This window comes from Protomyctophum parallelum (genome assembly GCF_964188405.1).
Source record: "Protomyctophum parallelum genome assembly, chromosome: 12".
Lineage (NCBI taxonomy): Eukaryota > Metazoa > Chordata > Actinopteri > Myctophiformes > Myctophidae > Protomyctophum > Protomyctophum parallelum.
Window position 1 is genome coordinate 26,432,173 of NC_139712.1, and position 24,128 is coordinate 26,456,300.

A 24,128-nucleotide genomic window follows, 5' to 3' on the forward strand; every position below is an offset into this window, starting at 1 on the left:
GTGCCATTGCATAATCGTATACCACTGTACTGTTTGCGAACTCTAATCTGAGCAGATAAACAAGACTACAAGCTTCACCACACTTAACCCTAGAACACTAAACCCACATTTTGTCACACCATCACTAGACCGTAAACCCCGGTATATTTTACCTAGGGATGTTCCGATCTTCGTTTCCGATCTGATCCCAATACCACAATTTCTGTGTTAGAAGATACCGAATACTGATACCAGGGTTGTGATCTCGTGTTGTGTTTATAGCTATCTCTAGCTATATATCTCGTGTTATGTTTATAGCAGACTCCTCACTCAAATGTGCACTTGCAGTTTTGGCAACTCCAAAGCAAACTCCACATGCCCCAACATTTTATTTACTTGCCATAATGTTAACCCCTTACCCCTGTGTCGGATCGGTGGTTAGACTGGCATATTTGCCGATACCAATATGACCTGATATGACACATAAGGGCCGATACCGATACTTTTCCGATACCGATACAGTATCGGGATTCGGGACATCTCTAATATATTCCATAACATATATTTCTCATCAAAATATATTAAAGTACAGCAATACATGTGAATTTGAGGTACTCTTCTTAACAAATTCAACATGTATGAGTATGGGATTTTACACTAAACCCTGGTGAAATTTGATTGAACTCCTGCCTGTAGAAAAATCTAAAGAACCAGGGATGTGTGCAAGGAAACAAACCTATACCTTCTCTATGATGTCACTGAGCATCCTGAAGGCATGGAAGGACCCACCCACCTCAGACTTCAGCAACATTATGCAAACCGCATAAACATGTCCTTGTCCAGGTGAAAATGTGTATTCTAGGGTTAAAGTGCAGTATTTCTGATTGTTAATTTGTTATACTGCTGAGTGCAATATCATGTTTTGCCACACAAGGGCAGCATTTAACCACACATTGCAGATAGTGGTTGCCTTTTACAGTGGTCCATAAGATCCTCATCCAGGTTTGTGACAGACAGAGCCAATATTGGAGACAGGAACTGTGCAGCTGCAGCAAGCAGATAATGTATTGGCCCTTTCATCTTTGTGTGCATGTGTGTGTGCGTGCGTGCGTGCGTGCATGTGTGCGCGTGCGTGCGTGTGTGTGTGTGTGTGTGTGCGAAGTTCACTAGGAGCCTCTAATTAGTAATTGCCATAAAGAAAGATAACACAAAACCAAAATGAGTTGCTGAAAAGTCTTGCTGTGTGTGTGTGTGCACGCATTATCATACAACAACAGCTGTGGGCACGGCTTCATTTCAGGCAGATGGTGCTAAGGTGATAACTAGGAATACTTAATTAACTGGCGGGTGTGGCCACATACAAATATAATTGTAACACTTTCTGTACACTTTAGAAAAGAAAAATCTTCCTAGTATTGGGGTTTTTTTGGGGGGGGGAGGGGGGGTCATGGTGCTCCATCTTTAATGGATAACTTTTTACAGGTTGCTGTGTCATTCTAACCTGACTCCGCCATGAAGACACGTTATTTTCATTTTCAGCAACGCCCTGCACATAGAGACACACAGACAGACACACACATTAAAACCTGGGAGCTGACCAGTACAACCACAGTCTTCTACTGTTCCACTAAGCAGCTCCACTGGAGCAGTTGGGGGTTCAGTGCCTTGCTCAAGGGCACTTCAGCGGTGTTGGGTGAGTGATGACAAGCACTTCCCGACCCAGATTTTTCCTGCCCGTCTGGGGAATCGAACCGGCAGCCTTTCGGCAACAAGGGAGCTCCTCTAACCCTTATAGGCCACCGCTGCCCCAAAAGGTGCCATTTAGGTGCCTATTTTTCTAGCTACTTGGCAGGTGATTGGAAGATCCCGCCCGTATAGCTGCCGCTGACTGACAACTGGAGCTTGCCTCTAACTCAGGGGGCTGCCATCGGGGGCAAACGTTAGTCAGACGTACCAATAGTCCGACATACGTGGCTTGTTAAGACTCACCCGTGGCTTTCGCGTGCGGTTATAGGGTTTGGGCGGGGTAGGGTGTCGGGACTATTGCGTGTCGGACTGTACTACGTCGGACCAAAGATATGCACGCATGGCTGCCCATACTGTGTTCATGCCTGCCTGAGGCAGATTCAAATGTTGAGACCTGGGCAAGAGCACGCATTTCCCTGATGGTACTAATTGTGAAATCCATGGAAGCGGGGGTGGGGGATCTGTAGGGGTTCATTGTTCCGTGAGCTTGGCCAGCGATGGAGACAGGATGCAAGCCAGTGGTCAAGCCTAAACAAGCTTTGTCTGTATGTATATAAACAGCTAAATCTCCACTGGCCCCAATGCCCAAACACTTGATAAAAGACAAACATCCTTCCCACGAGGACCGTGATGACATTCATGACAATGACGAGAATCTCTGCGGACTTAAATGAAGCCCGGTTATCTATCTACTGTATCTGTCTGTCTTTCCGTCGATGCAGTGGCGTGCACAGACATCTTGAGGGGCAGGTGCTCAAGTGAAGGGGGGAAGAAATGGCACCTTGTGCGGCCGGGCTGTCTTAATTGTGTGTGAGAATTATAGATTTTGAGCCATAAATAATACTTGTGCCCTTCTGGGCACAGGTCTCCACCAGGATTCTTCCTCAGCCTAGTGGGAATATGCGTGCACAGTTTCATCGCAATGGGACGCTGCGTTGAGGAGTTGTGGCTACTCCTGAAAACTGTAGGAGCCAATCGTGGCCAATCAGGATGGAATATGAGAAATCAAACAAACCTGTCTTGATCACATGACTATGGAGATCATGTGTACTGATTTGCGTGAAATTTGGATAAAATCTGAAGGAGTAATAATAGAAAATGTGTTTTACATAATGTCGGCCTCCTGGTGGCGCTATAAAGAGCAGATGTGAAAAATTCCAGACAAAGGTTTTTCCTTGGCCTCTAGGGAGTTGGCATACAAAGTTATCCACAGAACCGTGCAGTTAGAGGTAAAAACACTTTTCGGCCAGTTATAGCGCCACCTTGAGGCTGAGTTGAAATTGTTCATGTGGCATTTCGTCCTCGGTCTAGTGGGAATGTGGGTGCACAATTTCACGGAAATCACGCAATGTGTTCATGATTTGCAGCATTTTGTTTGAAACTGAGCACTTTGGAAGCCAATCTTAACCAATCAGGATAGAGTGTGAGAAATCTGAAAGACCGGTTTCGTTGAATGGCTCTAGAGAGACTGTGTACCAATTTGCGTGATGTTTGGACAAAATCTGTAGGTGTACTGTGCAAAAACTTGTTTTTCACAAAGCGGCCTCCTGGTGGCGCTATAACAGGCCGTTCTGGAAAGTTTGGGGCAGAGGTTCATCGTTGGCATCCAGGGAGTGTGTGTGCAAAATTTGGCATCGACCGGGTTAACGGTGGCCGAGATTAGCTGCTCACGGACACACGGACGGACACACGGACGGACACACGGACGGACACACACACGGACGGACGGACGGACGGAGTGCAAAACATACTCTCCCCCCATGCCTTCGGCCTGGTGGAGACAACTAGAGTTCTCAACGGGCTCGAAAATTACGGCCCGGCCCTACCTGGGCCCTCATCAAACCCTGTACATTCAATACACTGCCCACGCTGCCACCCTTAGATCTCCGTATATGGAGCTGACCTGACATTCCATATCTTGATCGGACCTCCTCACACCCTGTACACTAAAGATACGCTCCATATATGGCCAGTGCAAGAGACCTCGCCCCTTTACTTCTCGCCCTCAGGCGTCTTACTGGTATATGCCTATCGGTTCGTAAGGGAGTGGTTGCACCACTCAAAAAATAGTGATGGCAGCGGGATTCGATCCCAGGAGGTGTGGGTGAAAGAGTCTTAATGACTAGCGAGGCACGCCACCAAGCTGGCTGCTGAAATGGCGTTTTCTGGCTGTATTAGAATGTGAGAATGGCCGAATGCCCCGCCCCGCGGGTGCCGTAATACTTCCTCCTAGTAGGCAAGGACTGTCTAAAGAGGACAAGAAGCGAAGACCGTACGGTGGACTCCATGTTGCTCCATGGAAGGAAAGAAACATGCGCAGTTGAGACCAGGAAGTTGTACATGCACAAATTTGGGCATGTACAACTTCCTGGTCTCAACTGCGCATGTTTCTTTCCTTCCAGGGAGCAACATGGTGTCCACCGTACGTACGGTCTTCGCTTCTTGTCCTCTTTGGATAGTCCTTGCTAGTAGGAGGGGGGGGCAATCAAAGGCAGGCGGGGGCGGGTCTTTACACAAGTGTACCATTTCCTTGATTCATGCTGCAAACTGTAATTGTTCACATGTCAGTGGGTGATGGGATAAGGGCGCGATGAGAAATTAATCCTGCCCTGGAAACGGTTGGCCTATGAGGATGGACGCTACTTTGTTTATTCTACTGCATGTTTATACATGTTTCCACTCTTATTTCCTGTTCTCATTATTGAGATGGGGTCCACATTCCACAGGGGTTAAAAGTGAAACGCTATGGGGTGTGAGCGGGAGGTCCTCTTTTTATTACAACTTTGTCAATGTCCCGGAGTCTGAAATATTTTAGCTAAATAAAACAAAGTCCAGGAAGTGATGCTTGATATTTAATTGTCTGATTAACCACCAGGCCGAAGGCATGGGGAGAGAGTATGTTTTCATGTTTTGCAGTCCGTCCGTCCGTCCGTCCGTACGTCTGAACAGCTAATCTCCGGCACCGTTAACCCGGTCGAGGCCAAATTTTGCACACACACTCCCTGGATGCCAACGATGAACCTCTGCCCCAAAAAATATAGCCCCACCAGGAGGCCGCTTTGTGCAAAACAAGTTTTTGGACAGTACACCTACAGATTTTGTCCAAACAGCACGCAAATTGGTACACAGTCTCTCTAGAGCCATTCAACAAAACAGGTCTTTCAGATTTCTCAGACTCCATCCTGATTGGCTAAGATTGGCTTCCAAAGTTCGCAGGAGTGCTCAGTTTCAAACAAAATGCTGCAAATCATGAACACATCGTGTGATTTCCGTGAAATTGTGCACGCACATTCCCACTAGGCCGAGGAAGAAATGCCACATGAACATTTTCAACTCAGCCTCATGGTGGCGCTATAACTGGCCCAAAAGTGTTTTTACCTCCAACTGCACTGATTTGTGGATAACTTTGTACAGTATCCCAACTCCCTAGAGGCCAAGGAAAAACCTTTGCCTGGAATTTTTCACATCTGCTCTTTATAGCGCCACCAGGAGGCTGACATAATGTAAAACACATTTTCTAATATTACTCCTTCAGATGTTATCCAAATTTCACGCACATCGGTACACATGCTCTCCACAGTCATGTGATCAAGACGGGTTTGGAGGGAGGGCAGAATCCATTTGTTCTTGCCGACGTGCCGGCCGGTAAACACTGTCGGCCGGTCGTTTTAAGGGTCGGCGCGATAGGTCGGCCGGTCGGTGGGTAGGTCGGCCGGTCGTTTGATATGTCGGCCGGTCCGTGGATAGGTCGGCCGGCCGGTGGTTTTTTTTTTTTTTTTTTTTTGGAGGACACCATGTAGAGGACACCATGTAGAGGACAACATGTAGAGGTCCATGGTGTCCTCTACATGGTGTCCTCTGCATGGTGTCCTCTGCATGGTGTCCTCCATGGTGTCCTCCATGGTGTCCTCTACATGGTGTCCTCTACATGGTGTCCTCTACATGGTGTCCTCCAAAACGGTAGAGGAATGACAGAGTTACCATTTGGGGGTTCCTGGGCGTCCCCGAACCTTGAGACCCCCAAAGACACCCCCAGGGGGGGGCGACACGATTCCCACCCCCGTCCAAAACGGTAGAGAAATGACAGAGTTACCATTTGGGGGTCCCTGGGGCCGGCCGACCCTTAAAACGACCGGCCGACGGTGTTTACCGGCCGGCCCGTGGGCCGGAACAAATGGATTCTGCCCTTGCTGGAGGGGTTTGTTTGATTTCTCATAGTCCACCTTCATTGCCTACGATTGGCTTCTAAACTTAGTAGCCCGCTTTGTACCCGTTTTGTACAAATCGCCACAACTACTCAACGCAGCGTCCGATTGCGGTGAAACTGTGCATGCATATTCCTACTAGGCTGAGGAAGAAATGGCACTTGACAGTTTTCAAATCGACCTCATGATGGCGCTACAACAGGCCAAGCCCCCCCCTCACACACACACACACACACACACACACACACAACATGATTATATTACTCCTAAACATTTTGCCAAACATCACACACACTCCTATCCTTTTTTTTTTTTATATATTTTTTATCCCACAATTTTGTAACCCATTTTTCACCCCTGTGTCAATCATCTAATGTGATCCTGGGCTCTACACACCCTCCGCCAACCTGGAGACTTAACTCATGCTTCCTTCATGCTTGAGTGTCCAAGTTGCTCCTTTACACCTGACAGGGGGGAGTTTCCCTGGTTGGACGTAGCGCATGGAAGGAACACGTTATTCCAACCAGTTCCTTTCCCCTCCATCAGGCGCCCCGGCTGGCCAGGGGGAGGCAGTTTAGAGACCAGGATTACTCCATGTTTTTGTGAGGGTACCTACCCTAGGGGACACGGGGAGAACATGCAAACTCCACACAGAAAGGCCCTTTCGCCAACCCCGCCTTCGGGTATGGGCACTGATGACGCGGAGGAGGAAACACGCCGCCAGCACCCACAGCGCCCCGAGCGGGAATCGAACCCAGGACCTTCTAGCTGCGAGGCGACAGCACTACCAACTGTGCCACCGTGCCCCTCACACTCCTATCCTACTCGTGGAGACCTGTGCCCAGAAGGGCACTTTTTCTAGTTTTATATAGGCCTATATACTGTCGATCAGCAGACTGTACATTTTGTTAATTACGTATTGGTTAGAATAAAGTTGTAAGCTCATTCATTAAAATAAAGTTTAGGGATTGCGGATTACAAGTGGCGTGGGTATAAGCGCTGTGTGCACGCATAGCCTACATGGATCTGTTATCTGATGTTACGTGGGAGTGTGTCTTTGGCCATAAATAAAGCTTTGCACAAAGGGAAGTACCGTCCACACACACAGCTGGTGATGTCACACGTTATCCTGTTTAGACACAATTCAGCTGGACTAGCAGTGCATTGTGGGACGTTTCACACAGTTGGCAGGAGGAGTGGAAGGCGGTATAGTTCTCAAACGTATTATTTTGTATTTCTTTCCCGTCAGGTTTCTTCTGAATGTTTTTTAATTGCTATATGTAGGCTACTAGCAGTGGTGTAAAGTAACTTAGTATACCCAAGTACTGCACTTAAGTACAATTGAGTTTTGTTTGTACTTTTTTTTGTAATTTGTACTTTATTTGAGTAATTCCAATTTACAATACTTTTACTTCCAGTCCACTACATCTCAGATCCAACTGTTGTACTTTTACTCCACTATACATTAATTAGAAAACTTTGGTTACTAGTTACTAGTTAGATTTCTATTATTGCCGGTATTACCAATCACACATTAACAAGTTTAGCACTACATTTCCGGCCATTTAAATGAGTGTACAAAATACAAATGGAACCAAATGGACCCTTACGGGTCAATTTGGTTCCATTTGTACACTCTCAGAGTTACACACCCGTATGGGGCCATTTGGAACCCACTTAAGGACGCTTTGAGACCCACTGGTGTAGCAGATAAGAGAAATAACTAGAAAAAGTGCCCTTGTGTGTGTGTGTGTGTGTGTGTGTGTGTGTGTGTGTGTGTGTGTGTGTGTGTGTGTGTGTGTGTGTGTGTGTGTGTGTGTGTGTGTGTGTGCGCGTTTGTGGCATTACAATTCTCAACACATGAAGGGTCGTCCTGTGAGAAAGGCGGCCTGGCAGAACCGCAGGACCCGTGACAAAGCATATGGAAATGTCACACCACCCGCTTATCTCGTCTCTCTCTCACTGTCTGTCTCTCTCTCCCTCTCTGGCTCTGGCCTTCTTTCATCATGCGCTGCTCTTGCTCTGTTTGGCACAGACAGTGAGTGAAGACGAAGACGGTAGAGAGGGAGTGAGTAAGGAGTTGAGGGGAAAAGAGACATGGAAGGTCGAGGGGCAGGTGGGTGGTTATGTATGATTGAAGTGAGCTCAGCTGTGCTCATCCTGGTGTGTGTGTGTGTGTGTGTGTGTGTGTGTGTCAGCCTAGTGGGAATATGCATGCACAGATTCACCGCAATCGTACGCTGCGTTGAGGAGATTGTGGCGATTTGTACAAAGCGGGCTACTCCTGAAAACTTTAGAAGCCAATCGTAGCCAATCAGGATGGATTATGATAAATCAAACAAACCCGTCTTGATCGCATGACTATGAGTGTACCGATTTGCATGAAATTTGGATAAAATCTGAAGGAGTAATATTAGAAAATGTTTTACATATGCTGACGTCCTGGTGGCGCTAAAGAGCAAAGATTTTCCCTTGGCCTCTAGGGAGTGTGCATACAAAGTTTTACACAGATCCGTGCAGTTAGAGGTGAAATCACTAATCGGCCAGTTATAGCGCCACCATGAGGCTGAGTTGAAAATGTTCAAGTGGCATTTATTCCTCGGCCTAGTGGGAATGTGCCTGCACAATTTCACGGAAATCACACAGTGTTCATGATTTGAGGCATGAAAAATCTGAAAGACCCGTTTCGTTGAATGGCTCTAGAGAGACTATGTGTACCAATTTGCGAAATGTTTGGACAAAATCTGTAGGTGTGCTGTCCAAAAAAATGTTTTCCACAAAGCGGCCTCCTGGTGGCGCTATAAGAGGCCAATGTGACAACCTTGGGGCAGAGGTTCAGCTGTGGCATTCAGTGTGTTCCATTGGAAATGCATTGGGGCAAGATGTATCAAACCCTTTGTATACATCTAGCATGCATCAATGTTGTATGCTAGATCGAAAGGTGTGAGTCGGGCCTACACACCTTTCGATCTAGCATACAACATTGATGCATGCTAGATGTGAGCAAGATGTAAGTGTCAAAGTAGGTAAAAGTATACGGCCTATTGGAAATTGAAAATACTCAAGTAAAGTAGGAAATACCTCACAATTGTACTCGAGTACTGTACTCAAGTGAATGTCCTTTACTGAGATGCGTGGTCTCTGCCTGATGGCGTTCTCGACGTACTGTAGCAGTTGCTGCAAAGTTAATTTAGGTTTTGTTTGTTTTGTGTTATCTTTCTGTTGATTTATGGCAATAAGAGGCTCAGTGAACTCGACACCCACACGCACACTCGCACACACGCGCGCGCAGTGTCCCCTTTTCCCACAGTGAAGGCACATGACCCAAACAGGACATCCTCCCAGGACTGCACACTCAGTCAGTCCCCCCCCCCCCCCCCCCACTCCTCCCACTGCCCTTCCAGATGATCTACAGTTCCAGATCTACAAGCCCACAAACAACACGTCGTCTGCTTTTGTACACCGGCTGTTTTCCTCAAGCAACCTAATGTAAAATCAGCCATTACGAAACCATCAAGACTCGCCAAAGTACATTTTGGTCGTCAAAACCAACTGTCGTTTTTGTTGACTAAAACTAAGACTATTCTTTTTCAGATGACTAAAATTATGACTAAAACTAAATTACATTTTAGTCAAAAGACTGTCAAAATCAACACATTGCACGCAATATAAAAGATAACGTGTAAACAAACAATAACATTAAATTACATGACACGACGATAGTGCTAAGAAATTAACAAAGAAAATAATTATGTTTTTTCTGCAACACAAATTTCTTTTTTTAAAGATATTGTTTTGGCTTTTTCTGCCTTTATTGACAGGTTGAAAGTAGACTTACAGGAAATGGGGAGAGAGATGGGGGGATGGGGAGACACGCAGCAAAGACCACCGGGATCGGGAGTCGAACCCGCGGCACGCCGTCAGGCTGGCTCAGCAGCTTAGATGCCCAGACGGTTGAGCTAACAGCCCGCGGGCCGCAACACACATTTCTAATGTGTAGTTAGGGTTCCTGCTTCATCCTTCGTCAAGGATGCGACAATGCGTCGTGTGAGCATTGTGAGTTTTTGATCGGCTATTTTCAAATGTCTAAAATGTATGAGGTGGAACTGGATTATGTATGTTTTGTAATAATAATCAAAATCGACAAAGTAGCTAGTGACTAAAGTTTTCAAATAAATGTAGTGGAGTAAAACTACATATTTGCCTCTGAAATGAGTAAAAATATTGGAAATTGGAAATGCTCAAGTAAAGTACAAATGACTCACAATTGCAATTAAGGACAATACTTAAGTAAATGTACTTTCCACCACTGGTCATTGTTATGCATTCTCTCATTGGGATAATGTCCTATGAGATGTTTTATTTTGTTAACGTGTTTTGTTTTTATTGTTTGTGTTTTGTATTCCTCCCTGCATTCCTTCCCCAAGGACCATGATGGAAACATGCCTTTGGGCTTTTTTGTGCCTTTATCATTTTTAAATCATTTTCAATATTAAAGCGTTTCAAATCAATTCCATCTGGTAAAATGATTAAATTAAATTGTTCCCACTGGTGGAAAGTGTTCCCACTGGTGGAAAGTGCATTTACTTAAGTACTGTATTTAAGTACAATTCTGAGGCATTTTGTACTTTGCTTGAGTAGTTCCAATTACTACACACATGTATTTGACAGCTTTAGTTACTAGTCACATTCTAAATTTTGATTATTACAAAACGTACAGTAACCACTTCAGGCCCCATATACATTTCCGCCATTTGAAAATAGCAGAAAATATTTGTGTACATTTGAACACTTGAAATTCTGCCTATTGAGTACTTTTACTTTTGGTACTTTAAGTAGGCCTACATTTTGATACCAATACTTTCGAATACATTTTGAATCCCGAACTTTCACATGTAACTTTAAACTATTGACTATTTCTAGGTTTTCTACATTGCGGTATTGATACTTTTACTTAAATACATATTGTGCATACTTTTTTCCAACACTGACTGTTCCTCATTTTGCTGGGGACCCCCTGGAACCCCCTCGGGGAACCCCGGTGGTCCCCAGACACTACTTTGGCTTAGTTCAGTCAGGCTTGTGTGACTCACTGGGAAATGCTATTTTGAGCCATGCAGGAAAACGGTAGCTTCCATTTGAAGCCACTGGAACCCCGCCCCCCTCCTTGGTGTTTTTAGCATTTAGCTATTGGGAAATACGTTTTTAGCTCAAATCTTTGCTTCTGGGGGGGGGGGGCACTGGAACTATACATTTTCAGATGGGGGTCCGGCGGTCCGCAGCCGAATACAGATAATTCTGGGGGGCCTTGACGTTGAGTACCACTGAAATAGAAACTGAAAGACACAGAAAACTTTTAGAATCAGCCTCAGGTCTAAATGTGTGTGTATATATATATATATATATATATATATATATATGAAAACCTGAAAAAAGAAAAGTGTGTGTGTACGCATTTCCCTGAATTCTTCTATAAACTCTGGGAAAAGCTACGATATCCTTCCTGCCTTGCTGTGGCGGAGAGACGTCGAATGCTATGATACTGCGTTAGCCATTGTCCTCTCTTGTTTGTGTTCCCCCCCCCAAAAAAAAACCTGTTGTCTTCAAAACCATCTCAACCACTTCATGGGCCGTTTCTTATGACATGAATAATGGCCCACCCCGTTTGCTTGTTTGTTTGTTTGTGGAAGAGAAACATGGAGACATGTTCAATAGTAAGTGCATACAGATTCTGATGTCTAAAAAGTGGAAAAAGTACTCACATTTGTACTTAGGTAAAAGGATCAATAATGCACTTCTGAAATACTGTTACAAGTAAAACTTACTAAAGTAAAAGTAAAAAAGAAAAAGTGGCATCAAAATGTATTTTTTTCGCCAAAGGTTCCCCTATTTTGGCAGGATGCTTATGATGACATGTATAGGGATGTTGTTTACTGGCATGCACAATGAGGTGAAACATTTATCTTACACTTAATCATTTATTTACATTCAACATTTATTTCAAAGAGGCACACACAGTCTTGAACATACGTAAGTATAATAACTAATAACTATACTGCTAACTCAAGGTGATTCGGTGGCTCTATACCCTCCTGTGGTTATCAAATCTTTTAAGAATGAACAATTCCAAGGAAGACAGTTAGAAATCTAAATATATCAATTCAGTGAAAAAAAGCTGTCCTTTGTTAGTAATCAAACAAAGGAAATACATTTGTTATGGGAGGAAAAATGTGCTGGACTTATTTTTATTCACAAGGTGTGACCATATAAATTATAACACAATTTAAATAGTAAACACGTCCAAACTGCCACGATCCATTTAGCGTCATTACAGTATATTCTGCAATAGTTTGATTGAACTACGAACACAGTAGATGGCACTGGACAAGAAGATCACACAGTCAAGACTCAATTTGGCCCAAGATTCATAGTACGGAAATTCTACTGAGAATCCTCAGTAAATACCGTTTGCTTTGCTTAAGTGTCTTACAAGTTGTGCTAAAGGAGCTCCTCGACTTCAGCTTGTTGAGGAAACTAAACTCTCAGAATATCTTGACTTCAGTCCCGGATGCCTCAGTGTAGATCTTTGTTTTAGTTAAATATACATCCTGTCCAGTGAAATTACACAATTCACTTCTACAATGCACGTTTTCTTCTTCTACAAACATGTTCGAGTGCGATAAGAAGTGCTAAACGCCACATTCAAGAAACAAATGGGTCGTGTTTCTCCACAAATCAAGAATCCTTCCACTTTTCGTGACACTTGGGAGGAGGGTCCTTTGGCCCTGCATGTGATACGTACGCCCATCAAATCTATCACCAAGGTTGTTAGGATCCCAACGTGTATGGCCCGGCTCCAAGACGCTTGTCAGCTGTTGAGGCATAATGCAGTTAAAAGCCCTCCATGTCTGCTCCGTACGTGATTCACAGCCTCATCAGGGGATCTAACGCAGCCTGTAATGTTGTTGTCCATCACAGTCTCCCCTCCCCCATGTCAGGAAAAAACAAACGAAAGGCTCCGCGGTTCCATTAGAAGCAGTGTAATTGTTTTAGTACAGATGTGCCCATGAACTCCAGCTCCTCAAGCTTTCCTGATCTTTTTCCTGAAGGTTTTATTCGCTGATTAGCCTTTGCTAATTCTCCTGCTTTTCTACTGAAAACCATGGATCATTGCATGACCTGCTCTACCTCCTGAGCCACAGTCGCCCGTCAAGTCCCACTTGACAAGTCCCCTTTGTCAAGTCTCGCCCGTGGTTGTGCCCCTCTTTGCACCCATTGGTTCCTGTTTCGTGGTTGGGACAAAAATCCTCTCTCTCCATCCACTACCATTGAAATAACATGTTTTTCAGTTGCTTCATATTGATATCTTGACATCTCTTCTTGGCGTCAGTAAAAAGGAACATCACAGGTGCAGCATGGTGACTGGGCATATCATGTTTGTTTTTTGTTTTTTCCAAAAATCTTAGCAAATTCAACCAGGGCGGAACAAGGCAGAAAGAGCCTGCTGGTTAGGGACCAATCAGAAGGCCGACAAAGGGTGAATTGACATATGTCCTGACAATCTACTGAATTGCCAAAGGCAGCACATGTGAAGTTCGCAAACGGATGTAGCGGGGGGAGGGAGGGTTGGGGGTTGAAGATCGACGGACAGGACAGGACAGGACAGGACGAGCCCCTCTCATCTCTTCAGCCCATGACGTCGCCCCTCTTGCTGCACCAGACCACCAGGGCGATCATGGCCAGCGTGAGGAAGACTGGGACGAGGATGAGCGTGGCGAGCATGTCGTCGGGCGGGTCCACCCACACGGCACGCTCCACCGTGCAGTTGGCGAAGAAGTGCTTGTGGACGAGGATGATGTTGCTCTCCACCAGCGGGTTGGGCCAGTAGCAGTTGATGTCCCTGGACTTGTCCTCCGTGCACTTGGTGAACAGGTGGTATTCACTGGAGAGTAATGGAGAAAGAGAGACAGAGATTCAGCACTCAAATGTTTTACTTAAAGGATAGTTTCGCACAAGCTGTTTTACCGTATATGCAGACACGTATCCATTCGTCATTGAAAAAAAGAAAAATAACTCTTATTCAAGCGCACGATTTGTTTTAGTTTTTGTTTACATCTGTCCTAGATTATATGACCTCCTACGCTTTTTTTAAAGGACCAGCACCCTATATGTTTATTTTTTTTTATATATATTTTTTTTATCAATATACATATTATCAACATGATTTTGTAAAAAAACGGTTAGGAAGAAATTCCCCTTTAACTCATTCTGCGCAGAAACCGCCTTTTGACGACCTGTTTTCCAAAGGCCCCAGGCGCAGAGATCGTCTTTGGACGCCTATTTTAATATCAATTGATTCCGGTGATCAACTGTGTCCTGTATGCACTCATAACACTCTGGTAGCGTTCTGTTGGAAGAAAAAAATCACACCCGTGTGAACCGAGTGGTGCAACTCCCCTCCCCCCCCCCCCCCCATCCTCTCTCTCTCTCTCTCTCTCTCTGTTTCTGCATGGCACAACAGCGCCCCTACTGGTACTCATACTGGTGCTCATACATAGGTGAACACATACTGTACATAGGTGAACACATATGTACGTTTTACTACCCAGTCACACACTCTATGTAACAAAATAGTCTTCCTTGCACTGGATATACTTTGGCATCGGACCGTAGGATACAACTCGACATAACAGTGTCTTTTATATGGTTTATTATTGTGCTGCCATTCACACCAACACACTCACCAACTAAACACTGCACAAAATCAGTCAAAATCAGGTTATAAACCTACAGAAAGAAACACAAACAAATGGAACAACAATTACTACCATGCAATATCTCTAATAATAACTGTACATTGAATGAATATGGTATGTTTGTCGCACAAAGTACGTTCATGAATTCTTACCGGCTGTCACACGCGATGCTCAAAGATAGAATGCTAACAAACACACACACACCGGACACACATCTCCTGTCGCACATGTGCAGTAGACTATCCAACGGGTCGCGCATGCGCAGTGGACTATCTGATGGTAAACAATACTATTATATAACCTCAAACGTCCCCCTAAACACACACAGAAAAATACAGAAACCCCCCAACTACTTTAAAGACACCCCACCATATGTAAAATAAACCCCACCTTACTGGAATCTCTAAAGTAAAAACATACACATAAGTTGTTGAAAGTGAAAGTGCGTCACATCATGCCCTGACTCAAATGTCCACCAGATGGCACTGACCACACATACATGCACGTATAAAATATAATGCAACATATAATGCAACAATTCCCACAACATAGGTGTACACAGACATTGCTGGTTGTAGGAGTGGTTGCACCACTCAAAAATGGAAATGCAAATTCCCGCTGACTTATGCTGTCTATGGGGTTTTTAGAACGCCAATATCTCTGATTCTTCTATTTAGACCAAAAACAAGCTTGATTTGCGGCTCATTTCTCTAAACGATATGTGACTAAATTTGACTGAGGGACTGCCATTGGATCTTTTGGAACTTTCGTTTTTTCATGTCGTATGAAAGCAGGTAATCATAGTTTCAATATGACATATTGGTTGTTCAGTTTGACCCACCAGCAGGGCCGGATTTACCATCCACCGCTATGTGCAGCTGCACAGGGGCATGTGGCAAGGGGGGGGCATATTGAAAAAATGGATGGATGGATGGATGCACCTGGAACCTCTTCAAGGACCACTGGTGGTCCCCGGACCACTGGTTGAGAACCACTGAACTATGGCACTATGCATGGCACATTAGGAGTCCACTAGGACAGTTGTTCCTATATGGGCTACATAACTGTACTGATGATGATGATGATGATGATGATGATGATGAAACATTTCATTTTCAAGGACCCTCCTTAACTCTGAGAGTGCATGGAACCAAATGTAGCCGTATACACTCTCAGAGTTACATACCTGCAATGACCATTTAGGTCTATAGCTCTTTGCGTTTGTTTAAATACAAATTTTCTATGTCCGTGGCAAAAGTAGACTTTTTTTTTTTACAAAAATGTCCACCACATGGCGATGGCTCCTGAGAAAGACCAGAGGGTATGAGTTGCGTTAACTGTGTGTGCGCCTGTGTGTGTGTGTGTGTGTGTGTCCAGGTGATGGTAATGCAGGAGGGCTCCACCACCTCTCTGTTCGGTCAGCACCTCAAGCTGCCCACGCTGCCCAACAGCTCGCTGACCTCTGCCCTCTCCGACGCCAAGAAGAGCAAGAGCTTCCACGGGTCAAAGCTCAAAGGTCAGTCAGTGTGTGTGTGGGCGGGCATGCAGGCGAGCTTCGCTCGGGCGCGAGAGTCGCATTTCTGAAATGCATTTTACTGGTCAAAAAAAGAAAACCAATGTAATTTATTGCAATGTTTGCCAGTTGTATTCCAGTGAAGTTGTACTATTTGCCTATACCTTATTGTGTTCCATGTGTTCGGGGTTGGTCGTGTCCACGCTATGGGGGGGGGGGGGGGGGGGGCATTAAAAATGATCTGCACAGGGGCACTCATGGGGGTTAATATGGCCCTGCCCACCAGTTTTGGAGATATGGCTTGTAGAGTAATGTCTTGCAGAAAACAGCGAGTTGAGAAAACAGGCTTGAAAGGTTCACCTCTGTGGTCTCTAACATTACACCTAGCTACATGTTTAAGCATTTATTTCATATTTACATGTCGATTTCAGCTCTGACAATTATTTCAAACATGCTCTAGTATATGAAGAGTCAGCCTGTGCTATTAAAAATCTAATCAAATCAGTCAAATCTGGTTACATACTGTATTAGTATTACATACTGTACTAGCTTACAAAAACGATGTTTTGGGTGGATTAAATGACATGTTACATAGCATATTTTTACTTCCTTACTCTCAGTTTCCGGCCAAATCGGCTTTCAATTTAAGAGTCTTGTCCATAGAGTTATGTGTGGCGCTCTGAGCCAACCACCAGATGGCGCTGCAACGCCGAATGAGTTAAGCGTGCGTTCGGATATGCGCACCGTGAATGTGCTCAGTTTTTCTAGTGTGCTGGGTGGTGCATAAACAGATAGCCTTGGCAACCAAAGTGCGGATCTTCAATTCCAACGTCAAATCCATACTGCTCTACGGTTCAGAGACGTGGAGGACGACCAAGAGGACCTTGCAAAGGATCCAGACATTTATTAACAGCTGTCTGAAGCGCATTTTCAAGATCTGGTGGCCAAACAAAATCAGAAGTGAAGAACTCTGGAGGAAAGGGAGTCAGGAACCAGTGGAGAAACAGATCCTAAGGAGAAAGTGGGGATGGATTGGCCACACCCTGAGGAAACACGCCAGGCACTGACTTGGAACCCCCAGGGGAAGCGGAAGAGAGGAGAGGGCGGCCTAAGAACACCTGGAGGTGGGACACTGAGGCGGAGCTGAAGAGACAGGGAATCAGCTGGGGAGAGGCGGAAAGGAAAGCCCAAAACCGTGTTGGATGGAGAAGAGTCGTTGATGGCCTATGCTCCACTGGGAGCGACGGGCCTAAGTAAGTAAGTAATCCTGTTCGTTTTAACCAGAGACATAATATAAAGGCTATGCAGAAATATCTTTACAAAGAAATCTGCCTGACGATGACATCACTGGTGGACGGCCCACAGCCCTCCTATGAGAGTTCATCATGAACATGAGGATCAATTATATGAAGAGATGTTGAAGAGTGGTGAAGTGGAAGTAAATGTATTAGTTACCTTCTACCACTGATTGTAACTCTGTTTTTATACTATACTTTTGTGACCTCGACCTTTCTTTTTTTTATTGGTTTTTTTCACAGAAGCATTATTTAAATACTGAGTTTGAAAAATAATAAATGGTGGCATTAACAGCTTCTCTTAAATAAACCCCACAAGTATGACATAAAAGAGTAAACACATTGAATTCTCACCCCAAAGAAAAAGGACAACAGAAAACAAGACAAACAAACCTTAAATACAAGATCAGTAAAAGTTGAAAAATAAAAGGCAGACAAAAACAGACAAAACAACAGTACACAACATCCTATAAACAATCATAGGTACATGATCCCTAACCCAATGAGTGTGAGAAGGGGAAGTGGGCGATTTCCAGTTGGTCAGAATAAGTCTCCTAGCTAACAGAGTGACAAAGGCCAAAACATCCCTCTCTGTTTTAGAGAGCGACGGTACTGAGGGAAAAACACCAAACAGGGCCCCCAAAGGTGTGGGCTCCACTCTTTGCCTGACTATCTTTGATAAGGAATTAAAGATATCGGTCCAATATTTGTGTAGAGAAGGGCAGAGCCAGAATGTATGGATGAGGTCTGCGGGAGCCTACCGACATCTATCACACTCAGGAGACACATCATTATATATTCTAGACAACCTGGCCTTGGTGTAGTAGACACAGTGTAGTAATTTACATTGAATAAGAGCATGCCGTGACCTCGACTTTTTGATTGATTGATTGATTGACATATTTATTAACAGTTTGCAGAATTACAGTACATTTCAAGCACAAACTCAATACAAAGACTGTTAACTGTGAGTGGACGACCCAATTAAGCATTACACTTGTTTACAAGAGGGTCCACCATGTTCAATTCATCAAAACATTTAGAGACGTACAAATAGACATTTCTATATAGCCAAAGAACAGAACAGGATTACATCATAAAGGAGGTAAAAAGGGAAAATAAACTTATACAGTGAGGGGAAAAGGGGGGGGGGGCAGTGTGCCTGTAATGTTTGCACGATTAGATGGCTATCGCATAGATGGCTGGCAGAGACTGTAGGATGGAGACAATGTGGTCTGAATCTCAACTGTGATTTTGCAGAGAGATACTGTGCCAACATTCTCTCTGGAGAAGAGACACGCATGCACGCACGTGCACACACACACACACACACTCACTGTTATGTATCTATACTTGTGAGCACATTAAAAATTGGAAATGGTAGAAAACAGCCAAACAATGGCCGGGAAATTTTCAGATCTAGAGTTCTAGTGCTGCGACGCATTGTCGCACTGCAACACGTTATGAGCTTGTAGATCGGCTATTGAATGTGTGTCGACTCGTCATCAACAAAATATTTCATAGGGAAAAGTCTAACCCTGACACCTAAACCTAACCTCTAAATGTCTAAACCTAACCCCTAAACCTGAGCACTAAACAAAACCATTTATCTTGTGAAGACCACGAAAACGGTATATTTCTGAAATTCCACTATACTGAAGCCATACATATAGTATAGTAGAAACACAGGCATGCACACACAGCACACACACACATGCACACACACACACACGCACGCGCGCAGACTTCCTTACCTAATGAAATATGTGAGGTTGCACCAGTGCCGTGAGTCTATGTGAGCCATGTTCTTCTTGAAGCCTTCCCCACAGACCTCCATCTCCCACAGCAGCTGAGACTCGTTGCACTTGAGCGCCGTTCTGGGGACCCCTGGCCGGACCCCCGGTGGGCTACTGGGGACCCCCGGCTCACCACTGGGCTCCAGACCCAGGGAGTACGTAGCTAAAGGAGACAGACAAGAATGACAACACCGTGACTCAACAGAACAATATACGGGTGTGTTGGGAAATACGAAAACAATGGCGGAGGAAGTCAGTAAAAGCTTGTTTGGTACTCGATCTATTTACAATTTACTATGCACTATAGGAACGCGGACCCCTGCAACTCCCAGACAGAGTGTAACGTCAGTCCTGAACTGACACCACTGGATGGTTACTGAAAGCGAGATCTAGTTTAGACGTGTAATAAAAACAAAGAACTGATGTCCAAACGTTGACTTCGTTTTGAATTAACTGGTATTTATTTACCGTCACTCAGCAGGTTTAAACAACGACAAATTCAACAGCCTTTGTTCTCATGTTACAGATACAGTCAACAAACTGTTGCCTCTTTCACTTCAGTAGCACCTGTGCCTTGTTGCCCACTTCCTCATATAGACAGGGCCTTGGCCTTGACCGTGACGTCAATTATAGAAATAAAAAGCATAGAAAAGAAATGGCTCTTACACAGAGTGAACAAATGGTCCCATGTGTGATATCTCATTCTCAACGGTGGATGTATAGAATAATCAGTCCAGTATTTCAAGGTCACTGTAGTTGTTTTACTTAGAGGGACAACATCCCGTTTGGTTGCTTCCATGCCTTTCAACAGGCCTATAGTTCGCTTTTGAAAACATCTTCATGTTCACTGAGCACTTCCTGTAGTGTCAGTTTTTAATTACATCCCACTTTAACTTCAGGATGTTCAGCCATCCTCTTTCCAGCAAAGTGGGCCCTGCTCCTTTTACCACCACCAGTGACAATGTCTTCACCTGCCCCGCATAATTGACAGTCAACCTCTGCCTCCCACAATGACCTTGATGGGCTCTACATTATAACCCTTCAGCTTGAGTGTGAATGGTTTCATTTGGGGAAGTTTGTTCTCCTCCCACAGCTCCTCAAATAGTTTTTATTTATTTATTTATTTGACAGGGACAAATGGGCCAGAGTTAGCCACAGCTAAATTTCATCTGTAGTCCCTGGGCAGGCTCTTACAAAATGAATGATAAAAGGAAGACAAAGTGTATTGTGCCTGCACACAACACCATGCGTTGATGCCATGTGTGCATTATGTGCAAGCACCCAACACTATGTCCATACGAAAGCACAATACAATACAGATAAAAGAAATACAGAGTGTGTAGTGTGCCAGCACACAACACCATGCGTTGATGACACGTGTGCATATGTGCAAGCACCCAATTTCTCATTCTTTGCACTGACTCTGCAGCCTGTATCAATCTCAAAAGTCAGTTTCTGTTTTATTCACTTCCACCTTGTATACGGCTCTCCATCCTGGGTGGTTTTCATGCAGTATAGTATAGTATACACTTCCTCTGTATCTTCCACGTCATCTCTCTCCTGCACGCGCCCCCTCTTGGTCTCTCTCTAGATGCCTCTTCCGGACTAGAAGGGTATACAACAGGTTAACCAGTCCCAGGCTATCGCACCATGAATGGACTTTTGAGGAAGTGAACTAGTTTGTTCAGTTCACCAAAAAGAACCAGTTCCTTTTAAGAACGAATCGCCTCGCAAATGACTCGACACTACTGGGGACACTCGGTATACCCTCAAGGACGCTTGGCCCCGGACCAAACAACAAACGGGTATTAAATAGGCCAAATGTAGGCATATGACATTCATTTGAATGCATTTTAAACTAGAAATGCACTCTGTCGAGCTGCCAACTTGAGCTTTGCACACAAGTTGGCCATGAATGGCCTGCTACCGAGCACCCTGGGCAAGACCTACGCTGAAAAGACTATCAGAAGGAGGGGGGGGGGGGGGGGGGGGTTTGGGGAAGTATCGCCGAAGAAAATGACGTTGATGCTTTACAAATCAGTTTACATTCTCCGCGAATGAAACAAGTGTTGTGATTGGTCGGGAAAATATCGTATCCGGGGGAAATACATCTGACTGATATTCCGGAGGATATGCCACGATTTTTCCAGTTTTTCATGTGTCTATGCGGTGACAGTACTTCATTAGACACCCTGGAGTCGTTTTTATGTGCAATGGTGTATTAACTTTGTATTTAGGGTTTCTTCCTGGAGGCTGAACCCTTGACAGTCAAACGGGCCAATGAAGTAAACAGTAATATAGTGACACCACACTATCTGCCCCTCCCCTAACCCCTCCCCCTTTATCATACAACTACAGCTGTGGGTGCGGCTTCAGTTCAGGTGGATCACCACCCATCACCAACCACCAGGCAAAACAGGCATACTTAATGAACTGGTGGGCGTGTCCACATAAAAGCATGATTTTAACAAATACTGTACACTTTTTGGAAACGGTTCTTCCCCCTTATATTGTAATAATACCTGGTGATCATGTTTTAGGGTGGAAAGAAATGGTGGCACTCCATCTTTAATGAACTGGTGGGTGTGGCCACACAAACATTTTAACACTTTCTGTACACTTTTTTGAAAAAGATCTATCTCCTAGTATAATCATAGTACCTGATCTGATCATGTTTTGGGGGGCACGGCATAACCTCTTTAAGTAGATTTTGATGCTAATTATTTTGTTTGGTTTTACTAAAGTACATTTAGAATTCCGGACATTTACTTGTAATAAATAAATATACTTGTAGTATTTCTACATTGCAGTATTGATACTGTTACATAAGTAAAACATGTGGGTATACTTTTTCCACCACTTTTTCCATCATCACAAAAAAAAAACACTGTTATCGCACATCACGCTGAGATGACCCGAAGTGCTGCTAAAAAGACATATAGGCCTACAGGAAAGAGAGTGTGCCCCAAAGGGAAAATAAAAGTGACAGCGATATACAAAGAGAGAGAGCGCAGCTAGGCTGACCCTCTCTGTAGGCTATTTAAAGATGGAAGCCCCTGTCCCTGAACCCAGCCAGACTGTAACTATAACTATATGGAAGGATGAAATAAACTCTACGCCATGTCAGCCAAACATCCGGTCCCTTGTAGTATGCATCTATTCCTGGCACCCGCCAGCAGGGTTAAAACCATGAGGACATTTTGCCCAAATTAGGAACATAATGTGAAACATACTCGGTCCACATTTCCCAGAAGGAAATGCATTTCAGTCGGAAGGACTTGGATTATATTATTCATTAACCCATTTAAGACTGAGGCCGATAAAAATAAAACGCCTTCTAAATCCTGACCTAAGTTTTCGAAGAAACTTAAAAAACGTATTCAAAGGGTAAAATCACACCTGTGCGAACATTTATTGTATAGTTACTGTACTCTACAGTGCTCTGTTCTGTACTGTAGTGTACTGTGCGGGGGTTCCCCGGAACATCCAGACCCCCAGGAACGCGCCCAGCGTGTGGGACCCATGTCCTAAACGGTCGAGAAATGACAGAGTTGCCATGAGGGGGTCCCCGGAACATCCAGACCCCCAGGAACGGCTTTGCTTCCCCCAGAAGCAAAGATTTGAGTTAAAAATGTTCGCTCTGAAAGAATATATATTCAAAGATTTGCGACACATTTTCATGATTTTTCAAAAATAGCAGATCTACAAGCTTGTAAGTCCAATATGATTGCATTAAACAACGTTAAGCAATGTTAAACTCACTCACTCACTCGATTTGCCACTCGATTTGCCATTCACTTTATGCATGCGCAAACTGTCTATATGGCAGTGAGTGGCAGCAAGCAGAATGAGCATGCCGTAACCAGGGAGGTTTAGATCGCTTCAGTCTGACCAGAAACGAGGATAAAACATATCCCCACCGGCCACTTTTTTTTTTTTTTAATAACTAAACTAAAATAACAAAGTATGACATTTAGTCGACTAAAACTAGACTAACACTAATACATTCCAGGTGACTAAAATGTGACTAAAAGCAAGTGAAAACTATTCAAGAGACTATGACTAAAACTAAAATAGGAATTTGCTGCCAAAAACAACACTGGATGCTTGGCTACACTGTTCTCTCTGTGCTCCATGTATGTCACTGTGATTATTTACATTGTTCATTGACTAGAGTTCATATTGACTGCTTATTCCAACCGTGTCACATCGAACTGGGTGTCCTTGAAATGCAAAAGGTTGAGAATGCGTGGAGTATAACAAAATCACACCCGTGTGAACTGAGCGGTGCAACTATTCTTTTATTGTGGTAGTTACTGTACTGTACTCTGTACAGTTTTATTGTTAATTATACTTTTATTGTTATAGTTAACAGTATAGAGCACCGAAGTCTGACGTCACTTTCAGTAGAGGGCGTCAGTCCCCAGGTTCATGTATTTGTTTAGTTGCATTGAAATCCCCATTGAGGCGATTTTAGATCGCCTCATATAACAACTGTGTTTGAAAAATAAACATGTCACCCCGGCCGCTTCACTCATATGGATATGAAGAATCAACTGACTGAGAGAAAACGCTAATGTTACTGCTGCTGAATTAGTTAGATTTTCGCTAGAAGCAGACTGTATCATATATGAGTGACTGACTGTTGCAAACGATATAGAGACACCTCCCTAACAATAACGCCGAGACAGCTTGTTTACTTTTGGACCACAACGCTTATAGTAGACGATATTAAGATCACCCCATGTTATTCTCCATAGATAAATTACTTCCGCGAACCAGGGGAATCGTCGGGATGAGCGAGTTACGTCAGGACTTCGGTGCTCTATAGTGCTCAC

At 44.2% G+C, this 24,128-nt stretch overlaps 1 protein-coding gene across 1 annotated transcript in view; it reads right to left on the reverse strand.

The window, feature by feature from the left end:
- Positions 1–13,381: 13,381 nt before the first annotated feature.
- The window catches only part of LOC310867912 (receptor activity-modifying protein 3), a 28,434-nt gene continuing 17,687 nt past the window's right edge, over positions 13,382–24,128 (reverse strand). The window contains exons 2-3 of the mRNA XM_083778081.1: positions 19,249–19,453; positions 13,382–13,872 (exon numbers count right to left, since the gene is read on the reverse strand). Of these exons, the coding sequence (XP_083634207.1) occupies positions 13,617–13,872; positions 19,249–19,453 (461 nt within the window). The 3' untranslated portion in view covers positions 13,382–13,616. The remainder of the gene's footprint in view (positions 13,873–19,248; positions 19,454–24,128) is intronic.